Source organism: Podarcis raffonei, chromosome 5, assembly GCF_027172205.1.
Source record: "Podarcis raffonei isolate rPodRaf1 chromosome 5, rPodRaf1.pri, whole genome shotgun sequence".
In the NCBI taxonomy this organism is placed as follows: Eukaryota; Metazoa; Chordata; class Lepidosauria; order Squamata; family Lacertidae; genus Podarcis; species Podarcis raffonei.
The window spans coordinates 102,053,936-102,068,084 of NC_070606.1; the positions used below are offsets into that span (position 1 = coordinate 102,053,936).

The 14,149-nt window shown below is 51.0% G+C and overlaps 1 protein-coding gene across 15 annotated transcripts in view; it reads left to right on the forward strand.

Moving 5' to 3' along the window:
• Positions 1-14,149, forward strand: part of DLG1 (discs large MAGUK scaffold protein 1) — an 84,006-nt gene that overhangs the window by 38,553 nt on the left and 31,304 nt on the right. For 8 of the 15 annotated variants that reach the window (XM_053390915.1, XM_053390917.1, XM_053390920.1 and 5 more), the window contains 4 exons: positions 8,362-8,451; positions 9,857-9,910; positions 12,640-12,690; positions 13,411-13,535. In XM_053390915.1, the coding sequence (XP_053246890.1) occupies positions 8,362-8,451; positions 9,857-9,910; positions 12,640-12,690; positions 13,411-13,535 (320 nt within the window). The remainder of the gene's footprint in view (positions 1-8,361; positions 8,452-9,856; positions 9,911-12,639; positions 12,691-13,410; positions 13,536-14,149) is intronic. The other 7 variants (XM_053390922.1, XM_053390923.1, XM_053390924.1 and 4 more) reach the window with 1 other exon arrangement.

Genomic DNA, 14,149 nt, shown 5'->3' on the forward strand with positions numbered 1-14,149 from the left:
TTCATCTGTCTACTAACTTGCTTGTTGGCATTCTAAAATGACAGTCTGTTAGTAAGGATTTCCTTTTGCAGAAGCCACGTTGATCCAGCTTCAGCAAGACTCAATAGTTTTATCTCACAAGTTTCCACCCTTCGGTCTGGAACAAATATTAAGCTAACTAGGGCTGGGCAATATTAGGTTTTAACATCGCAGTGTGTCGCCAGCCAGACATCGCGGTTTGCCGATATACCATGATGTTGAAAAAAGCTGCATTGGCCCCATCCCTTGAGGTGCTGGGTGAAACTGCCACAGCTCTCACTGCGGAGCCGAGGCTCTTTCATCCCAGAGCCTTGCAGGGCCCAAGCCCCCTGCTCAGCTGGGGGGGGGAGGCTTGCGTCCAACAGCTGAATGGGCCAGACCACTCCCCAAGATGGAGGGAGCCCTGACAGGCTCCCTTGGCAAGGCTAATTCGCCTGCGAGGGGAGGGGGGGCAAGCAACCTCCTTCTCCAGGGAGAAAGAGGCCACTTGCTCCCCCCCCCCAGCTGAGTGGGTCTGGATCCTCCTCCTGCTCTTGTGCAAACAGGAAAATTATTGGGGTTTCCTCAGCTTGAGAGCAGGAGCAGATTTACGCCCCCCCCCCGATGACTCGGGTGAACTGGTGGCGGGTCTGGGTCTCCGTCAAACTGCTTGGCTGAGGCGAGGACAGCTGCACTCCTGTACTGGTCGGGGGGGCGGGGACTGACCACGATGGCGGCTTCACTCAGTGGTATATCGCTAGTAAAACCAGCGTGGCTCCTGAGTCCCTCTGCCTCCAGCCCAGCCCGGCTGCAGCTTGTTTCTCCCTAGGCATGCTGAGTGCTGGGGGGGCGGGGACTGAGGAGTGGCAGAGGTTTCACCCGTCATACAGCACTGAGTGAAACCCCATTGCGGTGAGCCCCTCAATATATCAATATATCACCAGGCCTGAAGCTGACCTGCCTATAACTTCTTCAGTCTCAAGTCTTGCTTTGCCTACTTTCCAGTTCTCTAGAATGTAGGCTGATTTTAGGGACAAGTTATGTAATTTCCTTAGAAGAACAGCATTCCCATTTACATTCTTTAACTCGCAGGTGGATGCTGTGGGGACCTGGTGACTGGTTAACTTTTAATGTCAATAAGCCCTTGTTGGCATGTGGCTCAATTTTTTGGGTCTCTCTCTCTCTCTCTCTCTCTCTCTCTCTCTCTCTCTCTCTCTCACACACACACACACACACACACACACACAGAGAGAGAGATTAAATTTCGCTTCTCTCCTTCCCAAGTACTCTGTTTTCTCCCTTGTGTAATGCTCCATCATCTCCCCGGCTGGTCTCTTGCTTCTGATGTATTTAAAGACATGGCTGTTGTTTTTATTATGCATCTCTCAGATTTTTTCTGCCTTCCCACTCGCTGCTGGGAACTAGAGCAGTGCTTCTTGCCAGTGGTGTCTGTTTGGCAGGGATTGTGTGAGCTGTCAGTAGATTTGAAGAGCCCAGATTGTGCCTCAATTCGTCGGCCGTTTCCCAGGGCCAGGAGTGGGGCTGCAGCTTTATCCCTCTCTCTGAGGTCATGCGCTTTCCCCAAGCCAGTGCTTCTTGCAGATGGTTGTGTGAAAAGAAAGCCCCGTGGGCAAGCGCCTGCCTGTGTGTGAAAGGCTCCATGCCGCTGGGACACCTGCACAGTCGAGTGCCTCAGCCATGTGGAGCCCCTACTCACGAGCAGGCACTTGCAAACGGGGCTCCTTTCTCACACAGCTGTGTGCAGCATGTGGTTCTTGGTGGTGTGTACGTGGAGGCAGCTCTACGGTGCCAGGTGAGGCCGAAAGGACAGCCCTCTGCTCCCCACACTTAGGCCCTGGAGTCTGGAGAGGGTCGCATCCTGCCCTCTTGTGTGCAGTTGTGTATGGAAATGGCTTGGGGATTCTCCAGTGATGGATTCGTTGTCATGCAGACACACAACCAAATGCAGAAGCACCAGCAGATGTTTCCCTTCACATTTTTACAGTATATCACAGATGTCATCCTGAGCCACCAAATTGCCCCTCTTCCTTTCTCCAGACTTCTTCTTCTTCTTCTTCTTCTTCTTCTTCTTCTTCTTCTTCTTCTTCCCCTGTAATGTTGGATGAATAATAATAATATAGGTTGCCAGTTCATGTTTTTAGGTGAGATGGTGCATCATATTTTGCTTCCAGTTTTAAAAGAAGCAATAAGAGATGCTTCCTTGGTTACCTAGCAACTGTGTGATATCCCACCTAGGTCCCCACCTCCAGTAATTCCTTTTAGCTCCTGCTGACGTGAAACCAGCTGGAATCAGACCCTCCTGCGCTCACTTTCCTCTTGTCTCTTAAGTTAAGTTTTCATCAAGGGGGAAAGTGCCTTATCTGGGGCCAGTTGATGACCTTCTGTGGGCCTTCCTCTTCTCCCTAGTAAGAGGCAGAGTGAAATCATGTCCTGCTCTCTCTTCCCTCCATTGTAAGGCGCATGTTATGTCCTGTGGCACATCAGGCTGTGAGCAGCTTGGCCCATGCAGGGGATACTTGGGACAGGTCTCTTGTCCTGGGGCCATGTGATGAATCCTTGCTGTGTTCTGCCCAGGTGTTTGATGCACCTGGGCTTTGCCAGCTTTTTATTCATGTATCTCAAGGATTTATATGTCCCCTTTTAGGGCATAGCCCTTACAAGATCATATACAGTCGTACCTTGGATCCCAAACGCCTTGCAACTCAAACATTTCGGCTCCCGAATGCAGCAAATCCGGAAGTGAGTGTTCTGGTTTGCAAATGTTTTTTGGATCACGAACGTTTGACGTGGCTTCCAATTGGGTGCAGGAAGCTTCTGCAGCCAATTGGAAGCCGCGCCTTGGTTGTCAAACCTTTTCAGAAGTTGAACAGACTGTACCATGATGAGGAAAGTTCCATTAAGATCCACCAGAATGGTCAGACGAAAAGAATTCTGTGTCCTAAGAATGCCAGGAGGAAACAGCGACCTAAAAACTTTGGGGAAGGAGAGTCTTCAGGTCAGGAGCTGTTCCGCAGACGTTGGTGTCCAGTTTTCTTTCTCCTGTTCCCTCACAGTGGTGGCTCTGGCTTGCCTCAGAGGAGGTCTTGGAAGTCACACATGACCCCTGCTTCCCAGGAAGGGGCTGAAGAAATGGTCTCCTCCCCAGGGAGTCCAAGAGCTGGTAAACCCAGGGAAAGAGCCCCAGAGTGTCTCAACAGAGGTGGGCCCCTGCGCCTCTCTGCTGCATCCACTGCCCCCTGAATTCTGAGCTGTCGAGTGAGGTGGATGCAGACCCTCTTGCTGATCCACAGAGCCCATCTCTAAGGACTAGTTCCCACCCGGCAGCCCCTTGCACCTCCAAGACAGAAGCACAGCAGCCTTTGGAGGTGGGGGATCAGAGTTGTGGCCTTCTCGTACTCTACCACTCTTTGTCTTCAGCAGCTGCAATCCACAAGATTAGCTTGGGGGCAGGATGGTTTGGAAGGTCTCTGGAGTCCTCCTCACCTAGCAACTGGAGCCCACCACACCACACCCTTCCTCACTTGGTAGCTCCTCCAGCAGGGACGCTGCCTCCTCCGCCTCCTCCGCCCTCTCTGAGGGGGGCTTTCCCTTTCCTTTGGAGAGAGGCAGTGTGTTTCCAGCAGTGCTGGGGGGGGCGGGGTTACAGCTTTTGGGTATCTTGGTTGCCTCCTTTGCAGGGCCTGGAGGCAGCATTCCACTTGAGTGCAGAAGGGCTGGCCTGGCCTTGGCAAGCAGAGCTGGCCCTCCCCAGCACACCTGCAGCCATGTGATGTACTGATGAGCATTTGCCCTCATGCTCAGTCGTGGCGCAGGGTCTCAGGCTTCCTTGCCGTGTTGGAGTTTGCAGCATAAAGGCACTGTGTACGTGCCAGGTGACCTTTGGCGCAGCTTCTCTTCCCTCTGCAGAGCATTGATTCTGTTTGCCTGGCAAAGGGGCCGACAGCGTGTTGCCCAATGGGACGCCTTCTGTCTCTGGAGAGGGCGTGCAAAGCCGGGCTTCTGCTGGACTGGCCAGGAGAGCATTTTGCTCAGCTGTCCGGAGGAAATGTGCCACTGCCTCTCCACTTCTGCCTGGGCTCCCTTTTAGCTGGCCGAGCAGCTTAGCTGGGCTCCCGGATGGCCGCCTGTTCCCCCCCACGCAAGTGCTGCTGTGGGGCTCCTGACGGCTGTGAAGTGGGGCCTCTGAGGCATGCTGGCTCTGCTGCCAAGGCCTGGGCAGAGGCACCTCCGGGGCTCCAGCCCCTCGATGCAGCCGGGCAGCCGCCTTGTGTTTCAGCCACGTTGCCTGTGGCCTCCAAACACAGGGGCAGGTTCACCAACCTGCGCGACAGTGTGAAGAAGAGCCCCACCAAGAGCACCGCCAAGGTGAGGGCTGCCAGCGGGTGGGGCTCCGACAGCTCGTGGTCCAATTGCTCCTCGGAGAAGGTAAGCCCCCCCCCGGCTCTGCCCCAGCTCCTTCTCCCTCCGTGCAGGACTCCAGCGCAAGGCGTCAGCTGGAAGGGGGCTGGCGTGCTCTTGAAGTGCTTGCCTGCTCCCTTGAGTTGCCACGATGTCAGGCCAAGGAAGGTGGTTTCCTCACATGTTGGTTGTGAGTGAGTGTGCAGGAAACCTCAGGTTGGTTTTCTGTGAATGGAACTGTAAAATTGTGCAACCCCCAGAGCCCACCCTTTGGAGGGGGCTTCAGCAGCAGGAGTGGTTTTTTAAACACTTTAAAAGGTATTTGGATGAGTGGGGGGCACTGAGGGGGGTGCCTGATTCTTTGGCGTCTGAGTGTTTGTGGGGGCAGCACATGATGAGCAGGGCTCTCCAGTGACCATATTGATTCTGTCCAATTCCAATAACCTATTTATAAAGCAGGTCACATGCTGTGTGCTTGTAGAGGATTGAGTTGGACCAGGGCCTGGCAGCCTTTTCTCTCACGCTTATCTGCTGACCGGGAGAAGGAACAGAGTGGGTGCTGGCCAGGATCCTGCCCCTCTTTCTCTGACCCCCTCTTCTCTCCCTTTTGGCCCAGGCCACACTGCCTCACTAGGGGGCCATTGGCATTTGGTTGAGGGCTCCGTAAAATTAGGCCAAATAATTTGCCTGTGGCCCCAATTTAGAGGCCGGCTTGCTTGTCCTTTGCTTCTAAAGGGTGGCCGGGCTTGAGAGGTCTTTAGGGCACTTGCTTGCATCGTTAGTAGTATTAATTTACATGTGCTGAACATTTACATAATGCCCAAGGGAGCTGTTTCTGCTTCACACCCTGGCCAGGCTTGTGCCCTGGGGAGTCACTTTGGCAGCGGTTTGACTTGACTCCCGGAGGGACACACCGTTGTCTCTCGAGGCAGATGGATGCCAGCAACAACCATTTATTTATTAACTTTTTTATACTGCTCTTCATCTGAAGATCACAGGGCAGTTCACAACATAAGCTTACAAAAGAAGAACACAAAGAACATAGGGGAAAACAAAAGTAAACTAATAATCTCCGTCCCACAAACACATTTCCAAGGCCGTTTGAGTGTGTAATCAGCAAAAGGCCTGGTTATAGAGGAACATTTTCTCCTGGCACCCAAAGGTGTATAATGAAGGCTCCAGGTGAGTCTCCCTGGATGGATAGGATAGATGGACTCGGCCTTCAACGTTCTGTGACGGCTGTCTGTCCTGCTCCTTTCTCCTTTGGTCTTTAGTCTTAATAAACTCCCTGAAATTGATGTTGGGGTTGGGTGCATTTCTGCAAGACTCAAAAGGAGAGTGTGAGAGGGCTTGGGCAGTGGAAAGCTAGGTAAGTTGGGTGGTCTCTCTGCTTTCCTTCTAAAGGTTTGCCTTGTATTCCCAGAAAGAGTCTCCCCTGCCTGTGGCTAGAGGGGACCTCAGGGGTGGCAGCCCCTTGAGAGGCCTACCTGGACTGGCCGTTGTGGGAGGAAGGCACCCAAAGGTCTCCCCTCCTTCTGTTACAGTACTTGCTGCTCACTCTTCCTTGCTCTGTGGAAGTGCCTAATAGGACCAGTGAAGTAAAAATGGCAGGTGCATTATTCTTTTGAGTGATGGTGGATTCAGCCTTGTGTGTGCTGGATGCCTCTGGGTAGGTGGAGATGTCTTAATAGCATTGTGGTCCACCCCCCACCCCCCGATTCCCCCCCTGGCAAGGGGAGGAAGGGGCACTCAGCCACAGTTCTGCTCTGGCTCCCAGCAAGCCCAGGCTGCCCCCAACGTCTGAGGGTTTGACTTTGCGGATGCAAAAATATGACCTGCTGCTCCACTTTTGTCAGCCCGCTTGGTATCTCTTGTCTTCCCGGTTTAGAGTGTGCCGCGTGAGCAGCTTATGGGCTCTGGTGATTAGGGGTGGGGGAGCAGGAAGAAGAGATACTCGAATGCTTCTTCAAGTGCTGCTTTGTTGCTGCTGATAGATGTGTGTGCAGCCAGGCTTTACAGACTGCTGGCTGTGCAAAAATTACTTTTTAGTGGCCAGTGATCCTGTCAAGGGGTGGAATTAAGGATGTGAAGACTCGGGGGTGAGGGAGCATCCTGATAACTCCCCCTCCCATTTTGGGGGGTCATTTATTATATATTTATTCAAGTGTTTATATACCACCCTATTGCAAATCCTCAGGGCAGTGCATAGCATAACACCATAAAAACATTTAAAAGCAGCGTGAAGCATTCATTAGAATGACAGGCTACTCGAGGGACATTTTAAACTAGGCCTAGACGCGTTGGTACCAGAAGGTTTCCAGGAAAGTCAGAATTTAGAGTGGTGGTGCTGTGCTCTTCTGAGCAAGCAGGATAGTGATGTCTGCCTGGCCCACCTTTGGCCCCCTGAGGCTTTTCCAGGCAAGCACACAGTAAGAGCCAGCTTGCCTCCTGCTGCTCCTGAAGGTAGGACTCGAACCAGTGGCAGAGTCTCACTAAGCAGGTGAAGAGCTTTCTGACAATGAGAGCTGTTCAGCAGCAGAACGGACAGCCTCTCCAGGGGGTGGCCTTTCCTTCCGTGGAAGTTTTGAAGCAGCAGCTGGTTGGCCACCTGCCAGGGATCATGCAGCGGCAATTGCTAACATTGTAATGACAATTTCCCTTTTCAAAACCAGAGAAATTCAGTGATAAAAAAGATGTCAGTTCATATAGCCTCTGTACAGCGATGGACACTGGAGTTTGATTGTCTTGTGTGTGTGTGTGTGTGTGTGTGTATGTATGTATGTATGCATATATATATATATACATATATGTGTGTGTGTTAACATATGAACTAGGTTATAAGATATTATCTGATAGGAAAACCATTGTTTGTATCTGTATTTTTTCTTTTCCTTTTAACAAAAAACCCCCCAAAAGTAAAAAAAATATTGGGGGTGCACAGGGATCGGGAACCTGTGGCTCTCCACTGGTTGCTGGACTCCAGCTCCCCCCCCCCAGTGCCAAGGGGGCTGGGGGCTGTGCAGAGGGGGAGGGGGAGAGGCCTGCTGGTTTAAGGCCACAGTTAAGTCTACCTCATCTTGTCCTCAGCTCTACAAATCCAGCTGATTGGAAGCCAGGAAGACTAGAACAGACGTGCCACAAGTTGTGCTTGCTTACGCCTTGCAGTGCCAAATCCAGGAGAGCCTGGGACTGGCAAAAATGCTCCATGTTGTCCTGGGTCTCTGAAACACAGCTGCAGACCCGACTCCTGGGGTCCTTTGCAGCAGTGCCTCTCCGAGGGAGACCTCCCTCTGCCACGGTCTAGCGCAGTCTGCATACTGGCCTGGGCCCTCTCCCAGGAGGACTCCACGCAGGAAAAGGTGGGGCATCTTTGCCGCTTCCACCCAGGCACTCCAGCCTCCTCCTATGGATTGGGGTCTGAAAGCCCAAGGAAGGGGCACATGGAAAGTAACTGACAAGCCGTTGTGATTTTCAACACTGCACAGCATCTTCATTGGTAAAGGGGCACAAATGTCACAGCATCAGCCTTCGCTTCCAGTTTCCTGAATTTGTGGAGCTTGAGCCAACTTAGAATTGTAGAGTTGGGAGGGACCCCAGGGGTCAGCTAGTCCAGCCCCTTTTATGAGGAAGCCTTGACCCTCAGAATCACTTGATGAGCCGTTGTGTTGTGCCTTGCTGGTGAGAAGAAAAGGGGAATGTGTGTGTATGTTTGTATTTTCCAAAATATGCTGGGGTTGCAAGTTTGTCTTCGGAGCAGCCCCTGCTGGACTTTTGCCTACAACGGCCCCAAATGTGAGCCACATGCGCTGGGGTCTTAGGTGATCCTTCAGCATTTGGGGAATGTCTGCGCTGCGGCCAGTTCCATCCGTGAGAGCCGGGGGGGGTGCCTCTTCCACCCGCAACCTTTAGATTCAACTCCTGACTTCTCTCCATTCATGCTTTTAGATACCAGAAGCTGTTCCTCTTTCTCTTCCCGTTGTCTCTGTCCTGCCAGTCCCTGCTGAGACCACACTCATCCCATCTTCCATCTCACAGGTTTTTATTCCTCACCCCACCCCCCTGGCATGCCAGGGCCTGTCTTGCTATGGTTGTCTCTGTGATTGCATGCCCGTTTGGTCCTGGGGGTCCTTGGAACTCAGCGTAGCTTTTTCTTCCCCTTTGGGCATGCTGCAGAATGGAGTGGTTTCATTGCCTCCTTGGGTTGACTGCATGTGCATCTCAGTGGCAGGGGAAGGCTTTTCCTGCAGAAGGCCCCAGGCCAGGCAGGAGCTGAGCACCGCCTGACCATGTGGAGAGCTGCTGCCCAGGAGCCTGGCTCAACTGCTGTGGCCCCTGCCATGAAGACGCTGGCCTGTTGACCTCTCAGGACTCCTGCTGCACAGCGGTGCTGGGGGACCTGCTCCCACTGCTACATCTTCTCAGAGGCCAGGCTCTTCTAGGAAGATGCCCACTGACTTCATGGTCCGACTGAGAGGAGGGGAAGTGGGCCTTGGCACTCACGGCGCGCCTTGCTGTAAAAGGCAGAGGGTAGGCTGGCTAATCCAGGCTAATTCTTTTCTCAGCTGAGTCATTCTCCACATACATAAAAGATGCCTCCTTATATTTGGCTCGGCAAAGCACTCTCTAAGTTGTTGGTCTGGAGCAGTTGCATCAGAACTGCTTCCTGTTCTGGAATGTGAAGGTGAACAGTTTGTAGGCTTGACCGGCGCCCAGGCAGATGGCGCTAGACCCTTTGACACTGGCTGACCTAGAAATCATAAAATAAAATAGTAGAATTTATTATATAGATTTCTACTCTGCGCTTCAAACATCTGTACATACTAAAGGCAGCAATATATAACAGAGCAGTGACTATAGCAGAGGCAAAGCAGATTGCAAGCCTGGAAAAATAATTGTTAATGTTTATTGTATGGCACCACCAGTGTCCTGGTGCTTTATAGTGAATAAGATGACAGGTCCCTGTCCCAAGGAGCTTACAGTCTAACATTAGTAGTTTTTGAGAAGAGTCAAAGAAGAAGTCATGTCCAAATGAAGAGAACTCAAAGGTGGGTTGGGGAGTGCAAGCCTGGCAGTAAGGGATGCCAGCTCTTGCTCTAGCACATAACATTTGTCTTCTCACAAGAGCAGAGAAATATATGGGTTGAGGAGGTTTATGGGATTGCGTCAGCAAAGCATGCCTGTTGCACTCTGGCTTCAAAATGGGCTGCAGTTTATTAACCGCTTTGGTAGGGATCTGTTTTGCTCTTTCAGCTGCAACTGGCCTCTTCCTCTGGGTGTCCCCTGGTATTTGCTGTCAGGAGCAAGCAGCTTGACCCTGTTGCACTGCAGAGTGGGCATCCTTAAAGGGAGCGGCAGTCATCTGCCCAGAAAGAAACAAGGCTCTGTGGCTTCCCTTTGGGCATTCCTTCTAATGCACAGCCGTTATCTTTTTATTCCAAAGGCAAATCCTCCTCCAGTGGTGGTGAACACCGAAACTTCGGAGACTCCAACCTACGTAAGTGTCAATTGATATTTAATTGCCTTGTATGTCTTTCCAATGAAGCTCAGTGAAAACCTATGCTCTGTGCTGTGCTAATTTTTTTTATTAAAAAAAGTGGTGAATCCACATTTAGGCAGTTATGCTTTAGCTTCCCATATCTATCTATCTGCAGGGAAATAAGAAAGCTCTCTCTGGTGGGGAAAGAGAGAAAATCTCTTGCCATGTTAGAAGTTGGGGGTGAACCAGTTACACTTGATAGGTTTGAGGCATCTGCAATGCAGAGCTAGCACTGGGCATTGGTTGCCCCGCGATGGGGTGGCATCTGCCATCAGCTCCTAGCTCAGCTGAGACAGATGCCCAGACCGGGGTGTAAGGGGAAGAGGGCTCTGCCACGGAGTTTTGTGGGAGGAAGCCAAATGGAACTCCAGGCTCAAAGGCAGCATACAAAGTGTCTTGCTGGTTCAACCCAAAGTTTACACTAGATTAGAATTGGGGAGCTTTTGAGAGGTTGCTGAACTTACAACTACCATTGGCTTAGCAAGCATAGCCAATTGCCAGGCATGATGGGAGTTGTAGTTTAGCAACACCGGGAGAGGACAGTTCCCCACACCTGCCCTAGACCAACATTCTGTTGACAACAGTAGCCTGACAGATGTCTTTGGAAACTCACAAGCAAGACATGCTGGCTAATAACTATTTAAAAATAAAATAAAATTAATTGCTTACCACAGGAAAAAATGTCTCAAAGTGACTTACAGTTTTTTTTTAAAAAAAGCATACCAAATGTAAAACACACCAAACGATTTCAAAGAATTAATATTTTTTTTAATAAAGTGCCCATCCTGCAATAACATAGCACAGCTCCCATTCCACTCATCTAAAAGATGAGCCCGGGGTAAAGAAGCACATCTTCACTGTGCCTAAAGGCGCATCTGTCTAGGGAAAGCGTCCCACAGTTGGGGAGCCACCACTGAGAAGGCCTGATCCCATGCTGCCATCCACCGCTCAAAGGAGGCACACAAAGAAGGGCCTCCGGTGATGAATGTGGGGCCTGTTGGTGCCTGTGTGAATGAGAAGCAGAGTTACGTGCCATCTGCACGTTGCTAATGGCACATTCCAAATCCCTGGATGACCCCACTCATCTTGAGACAGTGGAGGAGAATCGTTCCTCACAAGTCCCAGGATGGCTTCTCACATGACGGAGGTGTTCTCTGTTTTGGCACAGGGCCATTTCCAACCCTCCATTGCCGGCAGGGCCAGAGCCCAGTGCAATGCACAGTGGTCTTTGCAGCTGCCACACTCCAGAAGCGTCAGGTGCACTTAAAAGTGGCCTCCCACCCCTCAGTCGGCTGACCCATTTTCTGGCCAGCTCTTTCTGCTTCCTGTGTTCAGATAGTGCAGAAGCGCAGCAGCAGCACCTTCGGCGGAGGGCTGTTTGTTCCCGACCTGTCGCCCTCGCCAGCGGAGTAATGCAACACCAAGGACTCCTTTGAGAGCCTTTGCTTTGTCTGGAGCCAGCCTGGAGGAGATCAGGTTCCACATGTTAATGACTTTGGGCTGGCAGCCTCTTTCCCTGGAAGCAGGATCACATGTTGGGCGCAGAGTCTGCTTCCAGCGGGAAGGAGCAAAACGTGGCATTTTGCTTGATTGGTGGCTTGAACAGGAGTGGTCCTACAAGCAGCTGTTTAGGCACCTAAAGGTCTGAGCAGTTGCATTTTGAACAAGCTGCAGGGATGCCCAGGACTGGCTGCTGAGGGCTGTGTGAAGATTTTGATTTAATCTAGTCATGCCACCCTTTCTCCAAGGAGCTCAGGATTGCGCCTTCAGATGGATCTCTTTTGCATTGGTTTTACCTCCAGAACAAGGAGATTGATAAGTCATCAGAGGATCACAGGGCAGTTTACAGTATAAAAACACAAAACTACACACCATAATAGCAAGCAAAAACCACCACCCCTCCCAGTTTATAAGGCCATAGAGTATTGAATCAGCCCAAGGCCTGGGAGAAGAGGGAAGTTTTTGCCTGGTGCCTAAAGATTTGTAATGAAGGAACCCAATTGTGTAAAACTTTGGATTTGTTTGAATTCCATTTGACAGCACTTTTATTGAAGTCCTCAGCTACTTTGCAGCTATTGTTAAAACACAAACTATCCAGATATTTCGGTAGCACATAGAACTAGCATGGCAAACTTTTCAAGTTTTGTTTATTAAATATGTCAAATAAACACAGTAAGTCAAATTTAGGCAGCAGAAAGTTTTCTTCACAGTTTATCCAATCACATTTCCCCAGAAAACCCACACCACTAGTCTTAAGCAGGTGACTGCTTCCTTTCCTCATCTATCCAAAGGGAGTGTTAGGAAGAGTCAGTCTCTGAAGAAGGTGGACAAGTCAGATGGCAAACTATTTGGTGTTTTCCAAGTTCGCCAGTCAGTCCCTGGGTCTGTCAGCACCTGTTGCTCTGCTGTGTTTTTCTGTTCCTTGAGCAACAAAATGTTCTCTTTCTGGAATGGGGGGAGGGGGCTTCTGGTATTTATTTCTGTCTCTAGTGCGCATGCACACACCAGCAGGAAACAGGAGTTCTTAATATTTTTGCCATCTCTCCTCCACCTGCATGGTCCCCGCGGCCGTTGCGCCAAGCAGAGTGAACCATCAAACATGGTGTCAGCAGCCAGCAGCCAGGGCCGTGCTGCACACGCGTCCTCTGAAGAATCCACAAACTTTCCATGCTTTTGTCTTCATGTAGGTCAATGGCACAGATGCAGATTTTGAATATGAAGAAATTACACTGGAAAGGGTAAGGAGGAGCTCCTACAACCTTTGATTTCCCAAGGGGTTTGTTTTTTCTCTCTTATTTGGGAGGGGTTGCTTCTGCTTCCCTCTCTTGGCTGCTGCGGTTGCATCTGGCTGCTGGCTTCTTAATGCCCATTTGCCAGAGGAGCTCTGTTGCCTGGCGTGGTTCATGATGCTCTGGCCAAAGCAGGCAGGAGAGGCAGGTCTGCCTGGCCTCATGGCACCCATCCTGCTGCTGCCGTGGCTTTTTGGAGCTGCCGTTCCTCACACACGTGGCTCCTGGAGTAGAGCCTGTTGGAAGGGCCACAGCTCAAATCCTTGCTCAAAGTCCAGCTGCCATTGCATTGGGTGGGGGCTATAAGCCAGGTACTGATCCTTGTGGCAAATGTATGAGATGGAAAGTTCCAGCTGCAAGCTTTTCTGCCAGACAGATTCCTGGGCTATCATCAAGCATCAGGAAGGTGATGCGGGGAGAGTTCGCTAGTGCCAAGACCTTCATGTGCTGTTTCAACAATCATAATGAAATAAGTTTAAATTCATTCCTTTTACTGTTAATTTTCCTGTGGAGCTGACAGTTTTCCCTGTGAAATGGAAATGTTGGCACCATACGGCATTTCCTGCTTCCTTCCACACGCTGACAACCCCTCTTGGCTCATCCAATAGTATACTTTGAAGTCGGTGTCCCTCTTGGTCGATCACAGGTGCTTTGGTTCTCTTCCCCCAGGGCAATTCAGGACTTGGCTTCAGCATTGCAGGAGGTACGGACAACCCCCACATAGGGGACGACTCAAGTATCTTCATTACAAAGATCATCCCGGGAGGAGCTGCTGCGCAAGATGGAAGATTGCGGTACGTCAGTTCCTTCTGTGTTCCAGGCTTTGGCTCCATCTAATGTCCATCTTCGCAACAGTCCGGGAAAAGAGGCAGCATGGCTGCTGTTCCTGCAGAGAGCAAGCAGAGCTGGTGTGGGATTCATCCAGTCCTGATTCCTGGCTCTTAGGAGGATGCTTGCAGCAGCCTGGAGCCTTCAGCATTAGCCGTCTCTCCAGGGTTGGCCATAAGGCAGAACTGGGGAACCTGTGCCCCTCCAGGTGTTCCCATCAGCCGCGGGGAGGGGGGAGCTCTAGGCCAGTGGCAGTGGAGGCCTTCCGAGACCAAAGGGCGCCCTTCTAGCCCAGCATCTTGTTAGCAGTGGCCATCCAGGTGTCCATTATGGGCAGCCCACAAGCAAGACCTGAGTGCAGCAACAGCTCCTCTCTGCTTGTGGTTTCCAGGAAATGGTTTTTGGAAGCATTGATGCCTCTGACGGTGGAGAAAGAGGATAACCATTGATAACCCTCTCCTTCATGAATTTGTCTCTTCCTCTTTTGAAGCCATCCAAGTTTGTGACCATCTTATGGCACTGAATCTTAGTTTGTGTGTGTGTGCTGTGTAAGAAGTACTTTCGTCTTACCTTCCATCTT